Genomic DNA, 17,158 nt, shown 5'->3' on the forward strand with positions numbered 1-17,158 from the left:
ACCTGCAGGCTGCATGGCTGAGGGCCCGGGGATCTGGTGAAGAGGCTCATGCCTCCGCCTCGGTAGCAGAAGATGCGATGACGACATTGATTGACTTGAGCGAGAAGACTAAGGACGGTTGGTGGCCTTTAAAGCCTTTCGTCGACATGGCCTATGAGGACTTGCATGCTGGGACGCGGGGGAGGGCCCGGGGATACGGTAAAGAAGCCCATGCCCCAGCCCCGGTAGTGGAAGATACGATGATGAAGGTGATTGATTTGAAGGAGACGACAGAGAAAGATGGGCGGCTTTTTAAGCCATTCGTTGGCATGGTCAACGGCGGGCACAGCATCATGGAGAGATGTTTGGGTAGGAGATCACAAGGTGGCAGGAGAGATAGGGAATGCAGTGATTGGAAACACGGCAAACGCAAATGACAAAATGTACGCGAGGAAAACGTGTTTGGGCCTTCATGCAAGCTCCGCGAGAAACAAATCGCAAACGTTTGGGCAGAAAACGGGAAGCAGCAATGAGCATCTGTCCCCACCAAACGGCCCAATCTGCCTGTATGTCACTGAGATCTAGCAAAACAGCTTGCCAGTGGTAGAAATGCCAGATCAATTGTCAGGGTATCTCTATGCCTGCTTGAGCCAATTCCGTGGCCAATCCAGAAACCCTAAAGCAAACCATTTTGCGACCTCACCATTATCCCGAAAACGCCAGCCGGGCCGGACAACCGCCAGCACATACGAAGAGCAAGCTTTTTTGATGTTTACCATTGGCGACGTCCACCACGGCCCCTGCCGCCGAAGCCGCCGCGGTTGCCACCCATGCCCGACTGGTCGTAGCCGCCGTACTGGCCCTGGTTTCCTCCAAAGCCGCCCTGGCCAAAGTTCTGTTGCTGGCCCGCTTGGCCGCCGGCGTTGGCGCCTTGGGAAAACATGGCAGACATGGTGGCGGGGTCCATCTGGCTGGGGTCCATGCCCTGGCCCATCATCTGCTGCATCATGGCCTGCATCTCGGGGGGCATGCCGTCCATGCCGCCACCAGGCATACCTCCCATACCAGCTGCCTGGGCCTGCTGGGCGCCAGCTCCTCCACCGGGCATGTTCATGCCGCCCATCATCATCATGCCAAAGTCCTCCATCATCTTCTTGTTGCCGGCGGCGATAGCGTCGGCGTTGTACTCTCCGCGGACAGCCTCTTGCTTGGCGGCGTAGAGGGCCCAGGTGAACTCGTCGAAGCCGTAGTTGAAGTAATCACTGATATCCGTACCGGGCTTGCGCCAGGGCTTCTCGTTTTCGGGGAGGTCTGTAAAGGTTAGCTGGGTGCGATGGGAAGCGCAGGGCGAGTCGTGCTTACCCTCGTCAATGTTGACGGCGGTGATAGGCTTGCCCGCAGGAGGGTAGGGAGGGTTCGCGTTGACGTCTACCGTGGACTTGGAAGCGGCAGCGGCAGCCTTGTCGGCACTGGGGATGCCCAGAGGAAGGTCAGAGGCAGTTGGCGACTCTTCCTTCGCTGGGGCGGCCTTGACGGGCATGTCGTTGGAGGCAGACCTTTGTGGAATGTTTCTGATGTCGCTGTATCGCGATTGTCTGTGGTTTCATGAGCTTCAAAGAAGTCTTTTACTTCGTGCTGGTGAGTGGTTGTTGAGACGTACGTTGGGGGTGCAGCCTTTGTGCCGTCTTTGCGCTCGGTGATGATGTCGATATCCTGAGGAAAGCGCCAGAACAGTCAGTCACTGGCTTATACACGGGCGGCCTACAAATACACAGAGCGACCTGAGGTGCAGGCAGAAGCTTACGGAATCTTCATCATCGTCTTCGTCCATGGCTCCGCCCTCGTCCTCTTCCTCACCCTCCTCCAACTCGTCATTTTTGGACTCTACTTTTGGCGACGGCGCCTTGGTTGCAGCAGCATTTTCGGTCGCAGGCGCAGGCGCAGGAACAGTCGGCTCCTCGGGCGCGTAAAAGTCATCATCCTCGTCGATATCCATTTTCGCGACTTCGATGAACGGCTCTACGTTTGGAACTGGTGGTGGGAACGGCGGTGGTGGTGGTGGTGGTGTTTTCGGTCGAGGCTTCACAACGACGCCTTTCGCAGCAGGAGCAACAGCAGCGGCAGCAGCTTCCCAGGACATCCAGATGGAAGGCACGGGCCATCAACAGCAGCAGCAGCAACAGCAGCAGGTGCAGTCAGCATTGCCCAATCAGCGCCCCGGTCTAGCAGCTTCGGTGTGGAACCCCGGAGGCGGCATCTCAGAACGCCGAATAGCCAATCCCAGGCGGTCGCAATCCACGCTGGCAAAGGCAGCAGCAGCCCAGAAAGCTGCAGGTGGCCCGTGCCCTTCAGTCCTTGCCGCCAATTCTTCTTTCGCGTTGACCGCGCAGCGACAGCAGCAGCAGCAACAGCAGCCAGCACAAGAAGCAGCCACAAACAATCCAGGAGCTCAAGTCCACGGCCATCAGCCTCACCCTACCCCGGCTTTCACCTCGAACACGACCTCGGCCTTGCCTTTCATCTCGATCGCAAACGATAATACTACTGGCTCTACTGTACCAGAGAACTCGACCGCCAACATGTCGCTGTTCGGTGCGAAAACTGGCGGTGGCTTGAGCATCAACACTGGTGCTGCCAATGCTGCGTACGTTTTGCCCTCTTTCGGGTCACTGCATTGCCGAACCCGAGTCTTGCCCTTGGATTGTACCTCGAAATCTTGCTAAAAATGTTCTGCTACAGCGCCGGCCCTTCGTCGACTCCCGCAGCTGGTGGAGGACTCTTTGGAAACGCAGCGGCCACGACACAACCTGCTACGAGCAGCGGTCTCTTTGGCGGAACCCAGACTGGAGCTGCAAGCGGAGGACTGTTCGGCAACAAGCCATCAACACCCGCGACTGGCGGTCTGTTTGGTGCATCTACCACAGCTGCTCAGCCCCAGCAACAGGCCGGAGGTCTCTTCGGCGGAGCGACAACAGCAACACCCCAGGCCCAGCCCCAGCAAACGGGAGGGCTTTTCGGTCAGGCAGCGAATACCACAGCCCAGACGGGCACTACGGGTGGAGGACTGTTTGGAAACCAGACACCAGCGCAGCAGACGGGCCAGCAGCAGCCTCAACAGGGCGGAGGACTGTTCGGGGCGGCCCAGCAGAAGCCAGCGGGAGGTGGTCTCTTTGGCCAGTCGCTGTCAACGACCCAGCAGCAATCATCAGGACTTTTCGGCGGCGGAAACACAAACACACAGGCGCAGCAGACACCGCAACAAGGTGGCGGCGGCCTCTTCGGCTCGAGTCTTGCCCCCAGCCAAGCCAAGCCTGGAGGTCTTTTGTAAGTGATTTTATCAATCTCTCCGTGGCTCATGCTAACATCTCAAAGTGGCGGCGGCGCTTCAACCCAGCAACAGAACAACACAGCTCCCGGCCTGACTATGGGTCAGTCGACCACGCAGCAAACCGTTCCCGGTGTAAGGGTGGACCTTTCGAACGTCAAGGGCACGACCCGTTTCAACGACCTCGAGCAGTCCCTGCAGACCGAGATGGAGAACTGCGACACCATGATCCAGCGCTTCATGAACCACGCGTCCGAGATCAGGGGTTTCATGGCGGCCCATGGCGGCGATCTTGCTCAGCTCACCAACGATGTCACCTGGCTGCAGCGCAAGTACGAGGGCGTCAAGACGACCCTGGACGAGGACATTGTCACCCTGGCGCACCTGAAGGATCTCGTCAAGTCGGATGCCGACATCGCAAAGATGGCATTTGCTGGCGCCGACCAGCTTAAGCTCCCTGCGCACTACCACCAGACGTGGCTCACCCGCGGCGGAACCGGCAGTAACGCGCCGAACGGCAATCAGGACCGCAACCTGGAGGACGTCCTCACCTTGTTCTCGAATGAGGCCGACAGGCTAAAGGAGCTGCACCAGTTCCAGGTGCAAAAGATCAAAGAGATGGAGCAACACATGCCAGGTGTCGAGCACGGCCTCTACGAGCGGGTGCGAGCTCTGCGCGACCAGACGCAGGTTCCCGCGTTCAATATGGTCCTCGACCTTTTGGAGACGATCAAGATGATGGGTGACAAGATTTACGAGGCGGCAGGCGGCATTGTGGATGTACGCGAAAAGCTGACCCAGCTTCAGCGCCAGTACCCCACCAAGTGACGAGATTCGATAGCGTTGGACTAGAGTAATGACGAGGCTTGGGCCGAGGGGCGTGACGCTTGGCACAAGGGATGTGGGAAGCATACGGCGTTCAGGATGGCTAAAAAGTATACACCGGCAGCATGGCAGAATCGAGCGAGCTTCGTGCACAAAATTCGGCTCCGAGCTACCGCTGACCTTGGCTCCCGTAGCATTCAATTAGCGGCGGCATTCCCTCGGCCAGAATGGCGTCAAGATTGGAGCCTAAAGATAGGGCAATGTCGCAGCTACGGCGCCAGAAGAGCGCTTCGTGATGGTCGTGGAGTGTGATGTTGTAAAGTACATAGAACATGGCGGCACAGGTCGTTGATACCCAATGTCAGATACCCCTGACTCACCAATTTGTCCAGTCTCGATGTGTGAAATGCAATGCTCTTGTGTCTGTTGTATATGATGGGTATCTGGGAGCTGTCCGCTCAGCAAAGCCGTTCATCCGCCCAACGCCTGATATGCTAATCCTCATTCCTCGTGAGGTAGGCAAAGTCTCTGCAGATCCTTCCGCCTTCGCTACCCCCTCCGTTCCTTCAAAAAATGACACCGTCTCTCTCTCGCCATGATCAATACGACCCTTCGCGGCCACCATGGTCATCATCCCCACCATCGTCGTCCCCAAACTCCCCGTCGTCAAAGTAATTCTCCGCGTCGTAGTCACCCGCATCCTCGTCGTCGTACTCCACATCCTGCTCCTCCTCCTCGCCGCCCTCCTCCCACTCCTCCTCGCCCTCCGCACCCTCGGCGTCCGGCATCCTCTCCAGCGCCTCGAGCGTCTTCTTCGCGCCGTCCGGCCCCGCCGCGGGCTCCTCGACTTGGAATACGTCCTCGGCCGTCGGCAGCGCCGTGATGCGCGACAGCCGCAGCCGCTTCGCCTCGCCGCCGCGGCGCTTCTCGCCGGGCGCGACGTCGTCGCCGTCGAGCGTCGCGTGCAGCTCCGCGGGGAAGAACTCCTTGCAGAACGGCCGCGAGCCGAACTCGGGCAGCGCGCGCTCCGGGCGGGCGAACTTTTGGGAGTACGTCGGCACGCCCGTGAAGGGGTCCGCGGTGGCGCGCGTTCGCACGCCGTACTTTGCGTTCACCTGGTCCTGCCCGTAGAGCTTGCGCGTGTTGGACGGGTCCATGCCCCAGGTGCGCTTGCGGGTGTAGAGAGGTCCGTCCTGGACCTGGCGGCGGAAGAGGAGGAAAGCGTTGACGTTGGCTTGTTCGAGGGCGGAGAGGGGCTTCGCTGTCGGGACGGCGTATTGCTGTGTTGGGAATGTTAGATTGGCTGGGAACTATGGGAAAGGGAGGAGGAGACGTACGGGAAAGAGCTCCGAGGGGCGGGTGTCGGGTGCGTGTTCGCCGTTGTCCCAGGAGAGTTGGGGGCCCGTCTTGCCGCCGCGGCCGCCTCGTCCTCCGCCTCGTCCACCGCGCGACATGGTCCTCGGTTGTATCGTATGTGTGCTTTCTTGAGGGTTCTATGTGGGCGGTTGTTAGGGATTGTGTGCTGTAGAGGTGGCTGCTGGGATTGCGCCAAGGTGGTTGGCGGTTTAGCCTCGCTTCGCTCGCGTGCCGCGGCTGAAGTTTTGCAGCCTGTGCAGTTATGGGATTGACGTACTGTTGTTGCTTGTAAGATCGCGGGAAAGTGTTCTGACTAGGTGAAAATATGAAGGAAGTTGCAGAGAGTCGTTTGGCGTAATGCCGCAAGATCGTTATATGAGTCGAACGAAAAAGAGTCAAAGTCGGAGATGCAGTCATGGTTGGCGCCGACCTGGAGTTGGACGTCTTGATTTTTTAGCGGGGTCAATTGGGGTAATGGTGGCTTGTGATTCGTTGAGGTGGCTGGTGCAGCTCTCCCGTGTCTGTTCTCCGCAGACAACAATCTGTGTAAGTAGCTTTCAAGATAGAATGATGCTGGAAAACATATTCAATCTTTGTTAACAACGTCAGGGTTTCATCCTTCTACAGTATATGTAGAATCGTAAACAGGCTGCTATTAGAACCAACCATCTGCTCAACGTGACGAAAGCCTCCATCACGCTTGCTCAATGAACCACGTTGGTGTTGTGAGATTCAGCTCAGGCAATGGAAAAACTGGATAATAGCGACGTCGTAAAGCCCTGAGATGCGTTAAAATGAATTCAACTATGCCTTACGAAGTTGATTCTGCTACATTCTGATTCTTGTTTGGACGATCTCACCCACACAGCCGTGACAGTCGGCATGCGTGAGTCACTTGCATAGCTTACCTTACCTTACCTTTAGGTTACCTGTAGAGGCCTCTCATACCAGAACGCAACCATGTCACATTATTAGTTGACTAAAGACGAGCAACTTGTGCAAAAAGCCATGATCGCCATTTACAGCTGGACCAGTAGGCACGTAGCGGGGTCGTCACCCTTCCCGCTGAACGCCGCTGCCCCGCTACTGCCACCCCTGTAAGGCACCCAAGCGCTACGCACCCAGCACACGCAGCTTGCGGCTGCCTTATCTTATCTTAGCGTCCGGGGACCCTTAAACCGAGCAGGAAGCTTCCAGCTCCCCCCGCCATCCGCAAACCTCCAACAGCTCCTCCAACTGGCAGACATCACCAACTTCGTTTCCACTTCTCGCCTCGACCTAGCCGCACCACAGTCACCAGAAGTTCTATGTCAGACCCCGTCGTCCCCAAGATGACAACCGACACAATCCCCATAACCGGGCTCGACGAGCTCACAGCCCACCTCGACGACCTCGTCGCCTCCCCCGAAACGCCCCTCCAACCGAAGATCCTCGACGACATTGAGCTCCAACTCACAGGTCAGTTCTCTTCTTCCCTACTTCTCCTTGTCTATCTTATAAATGCTAACAACGCCACAGACTCAAACATCCCGCCCCTCCTCCCAACCCTCCTCCCAAAACTCACAACAATCCTCAAAACAACCCCCCACGACCCCGCCCCCATCGTCTCCCTCACAATAAAACTCCTCTCCCCCGTCCCCTTCACCCAAACCCTCCAGCTCGCAGACGAATCCTCCCTCATCTCCGCCCTGCGCTCCCCCGCCCCCTCCGCCAACCTCCTCGCCCTCGCCATCCTCGAAAAGGCCGCCGCCACCCCCTCCGACGCCGCCATCCTCTCCCTCATGCCCAAAGTCGTCCTCGAGCTCCTCCGCCGCTGGCTCTCCTCCCCACAGGTCGAGGTCGGCGAGAAGGCCTCCCACGTCATCGGCGACCTCCTCGAGACAGACTGCGAACTGCCCCCGCCCGCCGCCCTCCCGCATCTATCTGGCACCGACCTCGTCCGCCGACGCGCGCCGGGCCAGGGAAGGATGTGGCGCCGCCTCTTCCACGACCGCGATCCCTTCGGCCTCGTGCTCTCCCTCGCCCGCGGCGAAGACCCCGCCGAAGACGTGAAGCTGTCCGAGCACCAGCTGTCCCTCGCCCAGGGCCGCATTCTGCGCGTCCTCCCGCGGCTCGCGAGCTTGAACATCGTCGAGGTCGGCACGTCGCAGTTCCCCGAGCTGACGGGGTCCAACGACGTGGGGCTGCTGCAGCTCGCGGCGCTGAAGATGGTAGATATGGAGGATACGCTGATGCACCTGAGCCTGATTGACTTCTTCGAGACGCTGGTGAGTGTCATGAGGGTGGCGGAGCAGTCGCACCGGACGATGGGGATCCTTCGGGATTTGGTGCGGCAGGCGAGCAAAGACGATCAGATGCTGAAGGAGGCATTGAGGAGTCTGCCGGATCGGACTGTGCCCGAGGAGTCGGAGCAGTTGAGGACGTTCATCCGGGATATCATGTCCGCACGCGGCTGAGCAGCGTAACTGTACAAAAATGGCATGGCGTTTGGGAAGCATGGCACTGGTCTGGGACAAGCATGGATGGACGTCTTCAATATGGACACGAACTGCGAAAGGCCTCGGCAATCCGAGCCGGGTACAATAATTTTACATGAAATGATTCCCCCTCAATCTATCCATTACGCCTCGTCCTGTGCTACACATGGTTTTTGTATGCTGAACCTCCTACTCAACGCCTCATCCTGGCCGACGCGTCTCCCTCGGGCCCGTCCACGTCCGTCGCGTGGCTTAGGATGCTGTCCCTGCGGTCCACGTCCACCTTGGTCATCCCCTCAATACCCAAACCGACCTCGCCGACGCGGCGGAGCACCAGCAGCAGCGCAGTCCGCAGATCCGACGTCAGGTCTTTGCCGAGAAGCTCCACGACCATCGGGTAGAACTCCTTAATGTTCTTCGAAAACGAGGTCACGGGGAATGCGGCGTACCCCTCGAGAACGTCGACGACGACGGGGCGCCAGGCGACGATGTTGCGGTGCTGGCTGTCCTCCTCGAGCGCGACAAAGTCCTTGATGATGCTCTTGCACAGGGGAATCAGGGCCTGCTCGATCGCATCGCGCGCCGAAGCGCGCTCGTCGCTGTCATCTGCATACATGCGGAAGAGGATGGCGACGTAAGTAGCGGCGGCACCGCTCTCCTGCTTGAGCAGATTCGGGGCCTGCTTCATAAAACCTTCGCGCCAGAGGCGCATCCGCAGCTCCTTGTCGGCGTTGAACTTCCTGGCAAACAGGTAAGACTTCTTAAGCAGCCCCATGAGCTTGAGTAGTTCCGCCGTGGGGATCTGGGAGTAGACAGTGTCGTTACTAAAGAGCTCGTTGACCGTCTCGATCATGAGCAGCTGAAGAACGCATCGCGAGATGATACGGTTGAAGTAGCGCCGGCGGGCGGCTGTAACGACCACGGGCTGTTGCTGAAGGTTTGATGAGGGCTTGAACTCCTCCAACGGTGCTTGGGCCTGGGGTGGAGCCGCTGCTGTCGGGGTCTTGAGGTCGTCTTCTTCTACCGTACCGGCGTGGGCTGCTAGTGAGTTCGTGTCAGCGTCGTCGCCGTTCTTCTCAGAGCCATTGATCTTCAATGACTCCTCGTCGACCGGAGTGGTATCAGCAGTAGGACTGAGAGGACCGGCAAACTCGAGGCCGTTCGGGGGCAGATCGATTGAAGCTGTTGAGTTGATGGTAGTGGCGGAGAAGAGCTGGTGAGCTGTTGTACGAGCAAACAGTTCGCAAAAGGCACCGACGATCTTGGTCCAGTGCTCATGCGAAAATTTCGCGACGTTCTTCAGGATGAGCTGCTGCAAGCAGTTGCTGCCAATTCTGGAAATGGTGTCGTTCTCTTGGCAAATACAAAGAGCTAGCAACTCCAAGAATCGGTCCAGCATGTACTCCAAGGCTTCGAAGTAGTGCGTAAATAACGTGATCATGTTTCGGAGAGCCTGGATCATGGTGGTGGATAGCCAGACGGACAGCTCCTCATGGTTTAGCGCATTGTTGAGGTCAGGCCTGGACCGCAGCACCATGAAGATGGGGTACAGCTGCTGGCGCCAGAGAATGTCCCAGAAATCAGGTGGGAACTCGCCTCCATATCTCAGCAAGGCGTCGAAGAAGTACTCGAGAGCGTTGGACCGGACCTCGAGATCCTCGCCAGTCATCAACACGTCATGGAAGGCAAACAGGACTGGGAACCAATAGCCTTCTTCCACTGACGTGCGGTTCTGGGATCTTTGCAGTGTGTCTGCTGCTGAAGTGTGGATGTCGCCGGTCGCTGACTGTCCTTTTTGAGACAAAGGACATTCTGGTGTTTTGAGCATGCGAGGGATGATGGACTTGAGCGACTCCAGCGCTTGGAGACTCTTCTTTTGGAACTTCATGTTCTTTGAGAACTCGGTAAGACAAACAATCAGGTCGGTAAAAGCACCCTGTGAAATGACCACGCCAAACTTGGTCCTGTAAACCTGTGTGACATTCTCATAGGCAAGGCTCACAATGCTTTCGTTGGTCTCACGCGCAGCGACGGTGAAGACACCAAACATTGTTCTCCAGCCAGAGCGGATATTATCGCCCCGAGCTTGAATCATTTGGATCAAGCATCTGAGCACCATGTCCTTGACAGCAATGTTTGTGGAGTTGGCCAGAACATGTTCGAATGGCTTCAAGAAGTCCTTTTGGAATTTGAAACCAGCCAGCTCCTCGAGTTCCATGAAACGCATGGAGAGTTGGCGTAGAGAGTCCAGGGCGAAGAATACGATGGTGATGTTGTTGTGGCAGCCGACGCGGTTGAAGTGGTCACCCATAACATCCCAGATATTGCTCCACTCGAAACGCACACGCGTCATGTTGTAGTAGGCGATCTCGACAATCTTCTGCAGGCTGTAGGTACGTGGGGAGTCGTTCGACCCAGACACCTTGATTTCATCCCAGCTGACTTCCGTCAAAGCTCGGGCGAAGTGAACGATAGCCTCTCCATTGAGGTTACCCGTGTTTGTGAATATCCTGTCAACCGCCTTGATGACTTCGTCGGATCGACTCTCCAATGCAATCTCGCTAGAGAAGCCTTGGGGCCCGGCTCCCGGCCGCGGTTGGCTTCTTCGGCGCTTAGACTGTGTTGATGACCGAGAATCGCTAGTATTCTCTCTCTGCGGCGGCATAAAGCGTGCCTTGGACACATCAGGAACAACACTCTCATCGACACCGCCGGTGATGAGCTGCAATCGGTCCAGCTGACTGATGCACATGAGAACATCCTTCCAAGACGACCGGAGCACGTTGCCCTCCGTCTGCCCTAGTTCCAGGATGACCTTGAGTGCCTCCACGTTCTTCGCCAACATCTCCTGTGGGTTGTTGAGGTTGGTAGTGTTCTTCAAGGCGGATACGAACGCTTCGCGGGGGGTCGACAGGTCAAAAACGCAGGCAATCTTGGTTGCCAACTTCATGCCCTCCAGGCACAGCTTGTTGATCTCAAGGTTTTGGGTCTTCTGCATCTGGCTTGATAACGCAGAGAAGTATGACATCCATGTAACATCAAACATGGGTCCGATGTGTTGGAAGGAGGTAGCAGGAATGAACTTGACACCCGATCGTTGCGCATTCCTGCGTTGGTTCTTGTACAAGGTCTTGAATAGCTGCTCTGACCGAAGCGCAATCTCCTCGGACTGTTGCAAATAGGCCTCTCTCTGAAGGTCGCGGCCCATGTTCGAAAGCGCCTGGCCGAGACCAGCAGCAATGCCGGTAGATGGTGGCGGGACGGCTCCAGCAGCTGCAGCAGCTTCGCGCTCACTCTTCAACACGATTTCATTGCTGGCGATTTCATCATAGATTCCTAGAAGGTACTCATCGGGCAAGTCCGCGTTGTCGTTGATGCCGCGGTTGTTCTTGATGAACTCCTCCTTGCTCATGCGCTTAGCGATCTTGCTGCTGTGCAAGTCGGTGTTGAGCATGATCACAGAGTACGCCAAAACGTAGGCGGTGTCGGCGTTGGCGAAAGCGTTGGGATTACCCATCACGTAACGTTCGGCAAACTTCAGCATGAAACGATCAATCTTCTGTGCCTCTCCCGGCAGACGGAATGACTGGAGAAATGTACGTAATGCGTCGACGAATCGTTTCTTGGTAAAGTCCATGGAGTCGACGAAGGCGTGCATGATCTCAATGTTCTTGGGGTCACCCTCACCCAAGAACTCACCGATCTGAGCCTTGTCCAAGCGGTCTTCGGTGAGCAGGAATTTGGCAATATCCGCCGGGTTGTCGCTCGGGATAAAGCCACCTTGAACAAGGAGCTTCACTCCTCGCTTGGGCTTGAAGTTGAACTGCTTAATCGCGTTGTTCATGGCTGTCTTCCGCGCTTTCGCCTTCTCCAGGAATGCAGGGTCATCTTCCAAGACAGGTGTTGACGGCAGGGGTGTTTCGAAGCGCGATGGGTTGTCGCTCATGCTAGGGTCAATTGAGGGACGCAGGTCTTCGGAGTTTCTCGTATCACCATCCGGCCTGACCCCATTCGCATCAGGTCGTACCGCAGCAGACCAGTCGACCATTGACCTCAGTGAGTCCACGAGAGCATCCAACGCGACCCGCTTCATCACATACTCCTTGGGAATCTCAGGTTCGGGTTCGGTATGAGGTGCGATTTGCGCAACAGAAAGCGGTGGTGGCAGGATGGGCCGCAGTTGCCAATCACCTCCGTTCGTGTTCTTTGAGCTCTTCTCCTCGTACTGTTGCTCCTGGGCGGGTGTCACCGGCACGGCAGCTGTTGAGAACTTGGACAAGTCCTCGATAATGGTCTGGAAGATGTTGTCCACGCTCCTCTCGCAATCGTAGTTCAGGTACGTCTCAACCAGGGCCCGTGAATCTGCGCAGAATCTGTTCAAAACGTTGACCACGTACACCTTCTGTGTAATGGGAGCGGTTCTCCTGGCCAGCAATGCCAAGTAGATTTCGTTGAGAAAGACTGCAATTTCCAGCTATGCGACATGTTAGCATGGCATTCCTCAAGACAACTGCCGCACCACGTACCTTGAAAGACTCCCGCATATACTTGAGCATGAGCCAAAAGATCTCGCAGCATACGTCGAACACTCTATCGACAGAACTGGCTCCGTTTCGCGTTATACTGAGGCACAAATAGAACTTGATCGCTTGAAGAAAGGTCGTAGGCTCGTTGCTCTTGGAGTTGGTAATGGTACAGATTGGAGAAGTGAAGACGGCAATGTTGTTATTGAGGAGTGTGTGAATAAGGTGGAGGGAAATGAGCTTCGAGCGCATCGGTTGGCCGCGAGGATCGTATAGCTGGTCAGGCGGCAAGACCTTGGTTGAGAGATTGCAGAACGACCGGAAGACCAAGTACGCATCCTTGATGTACACCTCGTCCTCCGCATCCAGGTCGTCGGTGTTGTCGTCGACGGTCGATTCAGGAGAGGACTGCTCGGACACGGATCTGGCTGCTTTCCTTCCGGGCTTAATCTCGGTGACCATGGTGGGACCGTCGCCCAAATGTGAGTCGTCGAAGCTCTTGCGGTGCTCGAGGTCCTTCAATGTCAGCTTCCCATTGCCATTCTCCGCATTGCTGGCGGGTCCTTGCTCGGCACCTTCTGGTGTCGGGGAGTCTTCTCTGTCTTCGTCGCCCTCGCCAGCAACGCCTGCGCCATTGACAGATTCGGTCTGCTCAAATGTGACGTTGCTCGAGCTGTGCTTCAGCTTGTCCAGGTTGAGGCGGGCCTCCTTCATGTGTAAGCGGGTCTTGACGCGCTCAAACACGGTGCCGACCATCTGGGTGAGGGTGCCCTGCGCCATCTGCTGGTTCGCAGTGCTCCGTGAGAGGAGGAAGACATTGTATACTTGACGAACGGCCTTTAGGAGACCGGCACCGTGGACAACAATCTTGTCGTTGAGAACGGCGGCCAACAGCGACTTGACGATCTGCAGCTGGACCTCGACTGCGGTTGTCTCGCCTTGGAAACAATCGCAGATGGTATCGATGGCGCGCTCAATGAGGGGAGCTTGGTCGGCTGGAGCATCTTGCTGGCCGTCGGGGGCGCTCGGGACGGTGAAGTAGGAATATGATATGAGCTTGCCGATGCAGTCGAGTGCGCTGGTGGCGAGCTGGACGTTGCCTGTCCTTGTTGCCAGCTGCAACGGGGCGAAGACAATCTCTGGGTCCGGGAAATTCGGCTCGCTCTCCTTGATGGCGGCGAGGGTCTTTTGGAGGGATTCGGTAAGTTGCTTGTTCCTCTGGGCCTCCTTGGAAGCCGCGATGGCCTCCAGGGAGGAAGTGAGGAATTTGAGGGAGCTCATGGGGGAGCAATGGAAGGCCAAAGTGCCATTCGCGTTTCGAGGGGGACGAGTTCGTGATCAACGAGGAGAAGTCGGAGATTGATCTACTCCAGCAGATGCAATCGAAGGTAAGCTTGAGCTGGGCCGGTCATCGAGGGGCGCAGGCGCATATGCAGGGCGGGCAGGGGGTAGGTATTAAAGTAGGTAATTCGTGGAGAGCCCGGCGATGCGAGATACGTGTCGTTCGGAGGCGACGGCGTCCTTGGGGAGTGAAGGACGGGAAGGTCGTCGCGGCGGCACAAGGGGAGCTTCCAAGGTCGTCGTCGTCGTCGGGCGGAGGGTGTTGGATGACGGTCGTTGTGCAATGAAGAGAGCGGCTCTCCGTATTGAAGGGGTCTTCCGAATCGAAATCCAAATCGAAATGGCCAGCACGGGGCAGTGACGGTCCAAATTTCTTTGAATGGAGGGACCCCTGGCTCTTGCTGGCGTACCACCTGCTGCTAGGTGCTACTGCTGCCGCTCCAGCAAGAGGACACCAACAAGGTACGTAGCTTGGTTCTGGGGATAAGATACCAGATTTCCTGATGCACGGAGAGGGAGCTGCACTGTGCTGAATAGGCAGCAGAAGCTTGAGACATCGGCCTCGTCAAACACTGTATTAAACATCAATCACCACTGTCGATGGTCTCCATCTTTAATGTAGCTGCTGCAAGCTCATTATGTCAGCTCTCTCGCTAGACAAGGGGCTTGGTGGTCAATGCTATGATGAAGCGCTGAGGTAAGCGTCGTCAGCCGAGCATGGACCACCTCATTAGGTAAGGCAACCAACAGACCACAGTGGCTTGAATGGCAGGCTTGAAGGCTTCCGACATCGCGTCTGCTGCTCGCGGTTGCGCTTAGAAGCGGCCAGCGAAGGCGACGGAGCCAATTAATGGAGACCTTGATGAGCCCCCACGCCGTGGACAATTCGGGCCTTTCATTGGCTTGTAGGCCTTCGGCGTTAGGCGCTCGTCCCTTGTTTTCCCGTCCTTATTCCCACCCAAGTCCGAGAACTTCCTCAGCGCATCCACTGTCATGGGAGGTCACTCCTCGCTGTCACTCGGTCATTCACAACACCGCCTGGGTACAACCAACCAACGGCGACTGCGATTGCGGACCCGGTTGGCTGGACTCACTCGCAGTTCGTCGTTCGATGCACCGGCCACCGGCCACAGGCCACAATTATCGGCGAAACCTGTCCACTGCCACCCACTGAACCGCTGGACTCTTTCAGCGACCAGCGGTCCAGTCTCGTCCCTTGAATGTCGGCGCACTGACCACCCGACTCACTAATAACTGTCAGTCAGTCAGTGAACATTCAGTAAAGGCGCTCGGTGCACCCTTAAAAAAATCTGTCGCAGCTAACGGCCCTCCCTGCGGCGTATTTTGTAGGGACGCGCTAAGACCCAATCGGGACTAGCGTCTCAAGCTCCATCCAGCGACGGAGCTCAACGCAAAAAACTCCAGCCCCAAGGAAAGATTCCCGTCCGACAATCTCGAGCATCAAACCTCGTCGTCCCAAAAATAATCCCGCGTCCCGTCGCCTCTTCCTTTTTTCCTTCCCTCCCCCCCTCGAGTCCCCGTCGAGTCTGCTTCAACCCGTCCAGCAATTGAACGCCAAAGTCAATTGTCCGACGTCTGACGGTTTCCTCCACGAGTCTTTTTGGAGTCGAATACCCCTCGATATCTAAACCCACCTCCGTCCAGTCTCCCTGCTTTCGCGCCCGCGGAAGCTATTTCATCCAAAATGATCTCCACGGTCCTCAGAAGGCGCGTGCTGCCCAACACTCTCGTCCGCAGCACCCAGATCCTGAGATGTTACGCCTCATACCCCCCGCACCAGGTCATCAAGATGCCTGCCCTGTCGCCCACCATGACGGCGGGAAATATCGGAGCCTGGCAGAAGAAGCCCGGTGACAGCATCGCCCCCGGTGATGTCCTCGTCGAGATCGAGACCGACAAGGCCCAGATGGACTTTGAGTTCCAGGAGGAGGGTGTCATTGCCAAGATTCTCAAGGAAGCTGGCGAGAAGGATGTCGCCGTCGGTAACGTAGGTCCAACCCCAACGGTGCTCCATGTTTGCTGTCCTCCGTCGCCCTCGTCGCCGCCACTTTCGCTGCCACTGTCTCCAAATGTCTGCACACCGAGCTGATCGCATTGTCTTTCCGCACAGCCCATTGCCATTCTCGTCGATGAGGGCACCGACGTTGCTGCTTTCGAAGGCTTCACTGCCGCCGACGCCGGTGGTGACGCCGCTAAGCCCGCGCCCAAGGAGGAGGCCAAGGAGGAATCCAAGTCCGCTCCCACCCCTGCCCCCGAACCCGAGTCCGCCCCCGAGGACAACAGCCCCTCCGGCAAGCTCGAGTCCGCGCTCGATCGCTTCCCCAACGCTTCCTTCGGCGCCATCACCCTCGCCAAGGAGAAGGGCATCAACATCAAGGACGTCAAGGGCTCCGGCAAGGGCGGCAAGATCACGGAGGAGGACGTCAAGAAGGCCGCTTCCTCTCCCGTCGCCGCCGCTGGCCCCGTAGCCTCCTACGAGGACATCCCCATCTCCGGCATGCGCAAGGTTATCGCCTCCCGCCTCCAGGAGTCTACCCAGAACAACCCTCACTTCTACGTCTCCAGCAGCATTTCCGTCAGCAAGCTCCTCAAGCTCCGCCAGGCTCTGAACAGCACCGCCGACGGCAAGTACAAGCTGTCCGTCAACGACTTCCTCATCAAGGCCATTGGCGTCGCTTCCAAGAAGGTTCCCCAGGCCAACTCCAGCTGGCGCGGCGATGTCATCCGCCAGCACAACACCGTCGACGTCTCCGTCGCCGTCTCCACCCCCACCGGCCTCATCACCCCCATCGTCACCGCTGTCGAGGGCCGTGGCCTGGAGGGCATCTCCACCGAGGTCAAGAAGCTCGCCAAGCTCGCCCGCGACGGCAAGCTCAAGCCTGAGCAGTACCAGGGCGGCTCCATCTCCATCTCCAACATGGGCATGAACGACGCTGTCGACAACTTCACCGCCGTCATCAACCCTCCCCAGGCCACCATCCTCGCCATCGGTACCACCAAGAAGGTCGCCGTCCCCGCCATCACCGAGGATGGCACCGGCGTCGAGTGGGACGACCAGATCACCATCACCGGCAGCTTCGACCACAAGGTCGTCGACGGTGCCGTCGGCGCCGAGTTCCTCAAGGAGCTCAAGAAGGTCCTCGAGAACCCCCTCGAGCTCCTTCTGTAAATGGATGACGACAAACGACTTGCGTGATCGTGGCGGAGGCTTGATGAGTTTTGAGGCGTATCCGGCGTGGGAATTATAGACGTTCAGGCCGAGGACAAGATACGACCTGTGGTTTGCGAAAGGGAGGAAGAAGCGGAGGGTG

The 17,158-nt window shown here is 57.4% G+C and overlaps 6 protein-coding genes across 6 annotated transcripts; 3 read left to right on the forward strand and 3 right to left on the reverse strand.

Annotated features, from left to right (window-relative positions):
• Window positions 1-751: 751 nt before the first annotated feature.
• On the reverse strand, window positions 752-1,975 carry FIP1 (Pre-mRNA polyadenylation factor FIP1; the record flags this gene model as incomplete). Its single annotated transcript, XM_037320974.1, has 4 exons — window positions 752-1,290; window positions 1,342-1,574; window positions 1,640-1,692; window positions 1,784-1,975. 4 exons carry the CDS (start codon window positions 1,973-1,975, stop codon window positions 752-754), a joined length of 1,017 nt encoding a protein of 338 aa, XP_037180725.1.
• Window positions 1,976-2,123: 148 nt separating this feature from the next.
• Window positions 2,124-4,132, forward strand: NUP49 (Nucleoporin NUP49; the record flags this gene model as incomplete). Its single annotated transcript, XM_037320975.1, has 3 exons — window positions 2,124-2,623; window positions 2,719-3,303; window positions 3,352-4,132. 3 exons carry the CDS (start codon window positions 2,124-2,126, stop codon window positions 4,130-4,132), a joined length of 1,866 nt encoding a protein of 621 aa, XP_037182106.1.
• A 596-nt stretch (window positions 4,133-4,728) lies between these two features.
• CGCA056_v005725 (uncharacterized protein) lies at window positions 4,729-5,583 on the reverse strand (the record flags this gene model as incomplete). The annotated part of the gene is made up of 2 exons (XM_037320976.1): window positions 4,729-5,409; window positions 5,467-5,583. The coding sequence occupies 2 exons, from the start codon at window positions 5,581-5,583 to the stop codon at window positions 4,729-4,731; spliced, it is 798 nt and encodes a 265-aa protein (XP_037180756.1).
• A 1,233-nt stretch (window positions 5,584-6,816) lies between these two features.
• Window positions 6,817-7,941, forward strand: CGCA056_v005726 (uncharacterized protein; the record flags this gene model as incomplete). The annotated part of the gene is made up of 2 exons (XM_037320977.1): window positions 6,817-6,943; window positions 7,004-7,941. The coding sequence occupies 2 exons, from the start codon at window positions 6,817-6,819 to the stop codon at window positions 7,939-7,941; spliced, it is 1,065 nt and encodes a 354-aa protein (XP_037180722.1).
• Window positions 7,942-8,155: 214 nt separating this feature from the next.
• Window positions 8,156-13,766, reverse strand: SEC7 (Protein transport protein SEC7; the record flags this gene model as incomplete). Its single annotated transcript, XM_037320978.1, has 2 exons — window positions 8,156-12,436; window positions 12,489-13,766. 2 exons carry the CDS (start codon window positions 13,764-13,766, stop codon window positions 8,156-8,158), a joined length of 5,559 nt encoding a protein of 1,852 aa, XP_037180770.1.
• Window positions 13,767-15,531: 1,765 nt separating this feature from the next.
• Window positions 15,532-17,016, forward strand: CGCA056_v005728 (Dihydrolipoyllysine-residue acetyltransferase component of pyruvate dehydrogenase complex; the record flags this gene model as incomplete). Its single annotated transcript, XM_037320979.1, has 2 exons — window positions 15,532-15,834; window positions 15,958-17,016. 2 exons carry the CDS (start codon window positions 15,532-15,534, stop codon window positions 17,014-17,016), a joined length of 1,362 nt encoding a protein of 453 aa, XP_037182108.1.
• Between the last annotated feature and the right edge of the window lie 142 nt (window positions 17,017-17,158).

The sequence above is a fragment of the Colletotrichum aenigma genome (assembly GCF_013390185.1).
Source record: "Colletotrichum aenigma strain Cg56 chromosome Unknown KSG_Cg56_contig03, whole genome shotgun sequence".
NCBI classification, from domain to species: domain Eukaryota; kingdom Fungi; phylum Ascomycota; class Sordariomycetes; order Glomerellales; family Glomerellaceae; genus Colletotrichum; species Colletotrichum aenigma.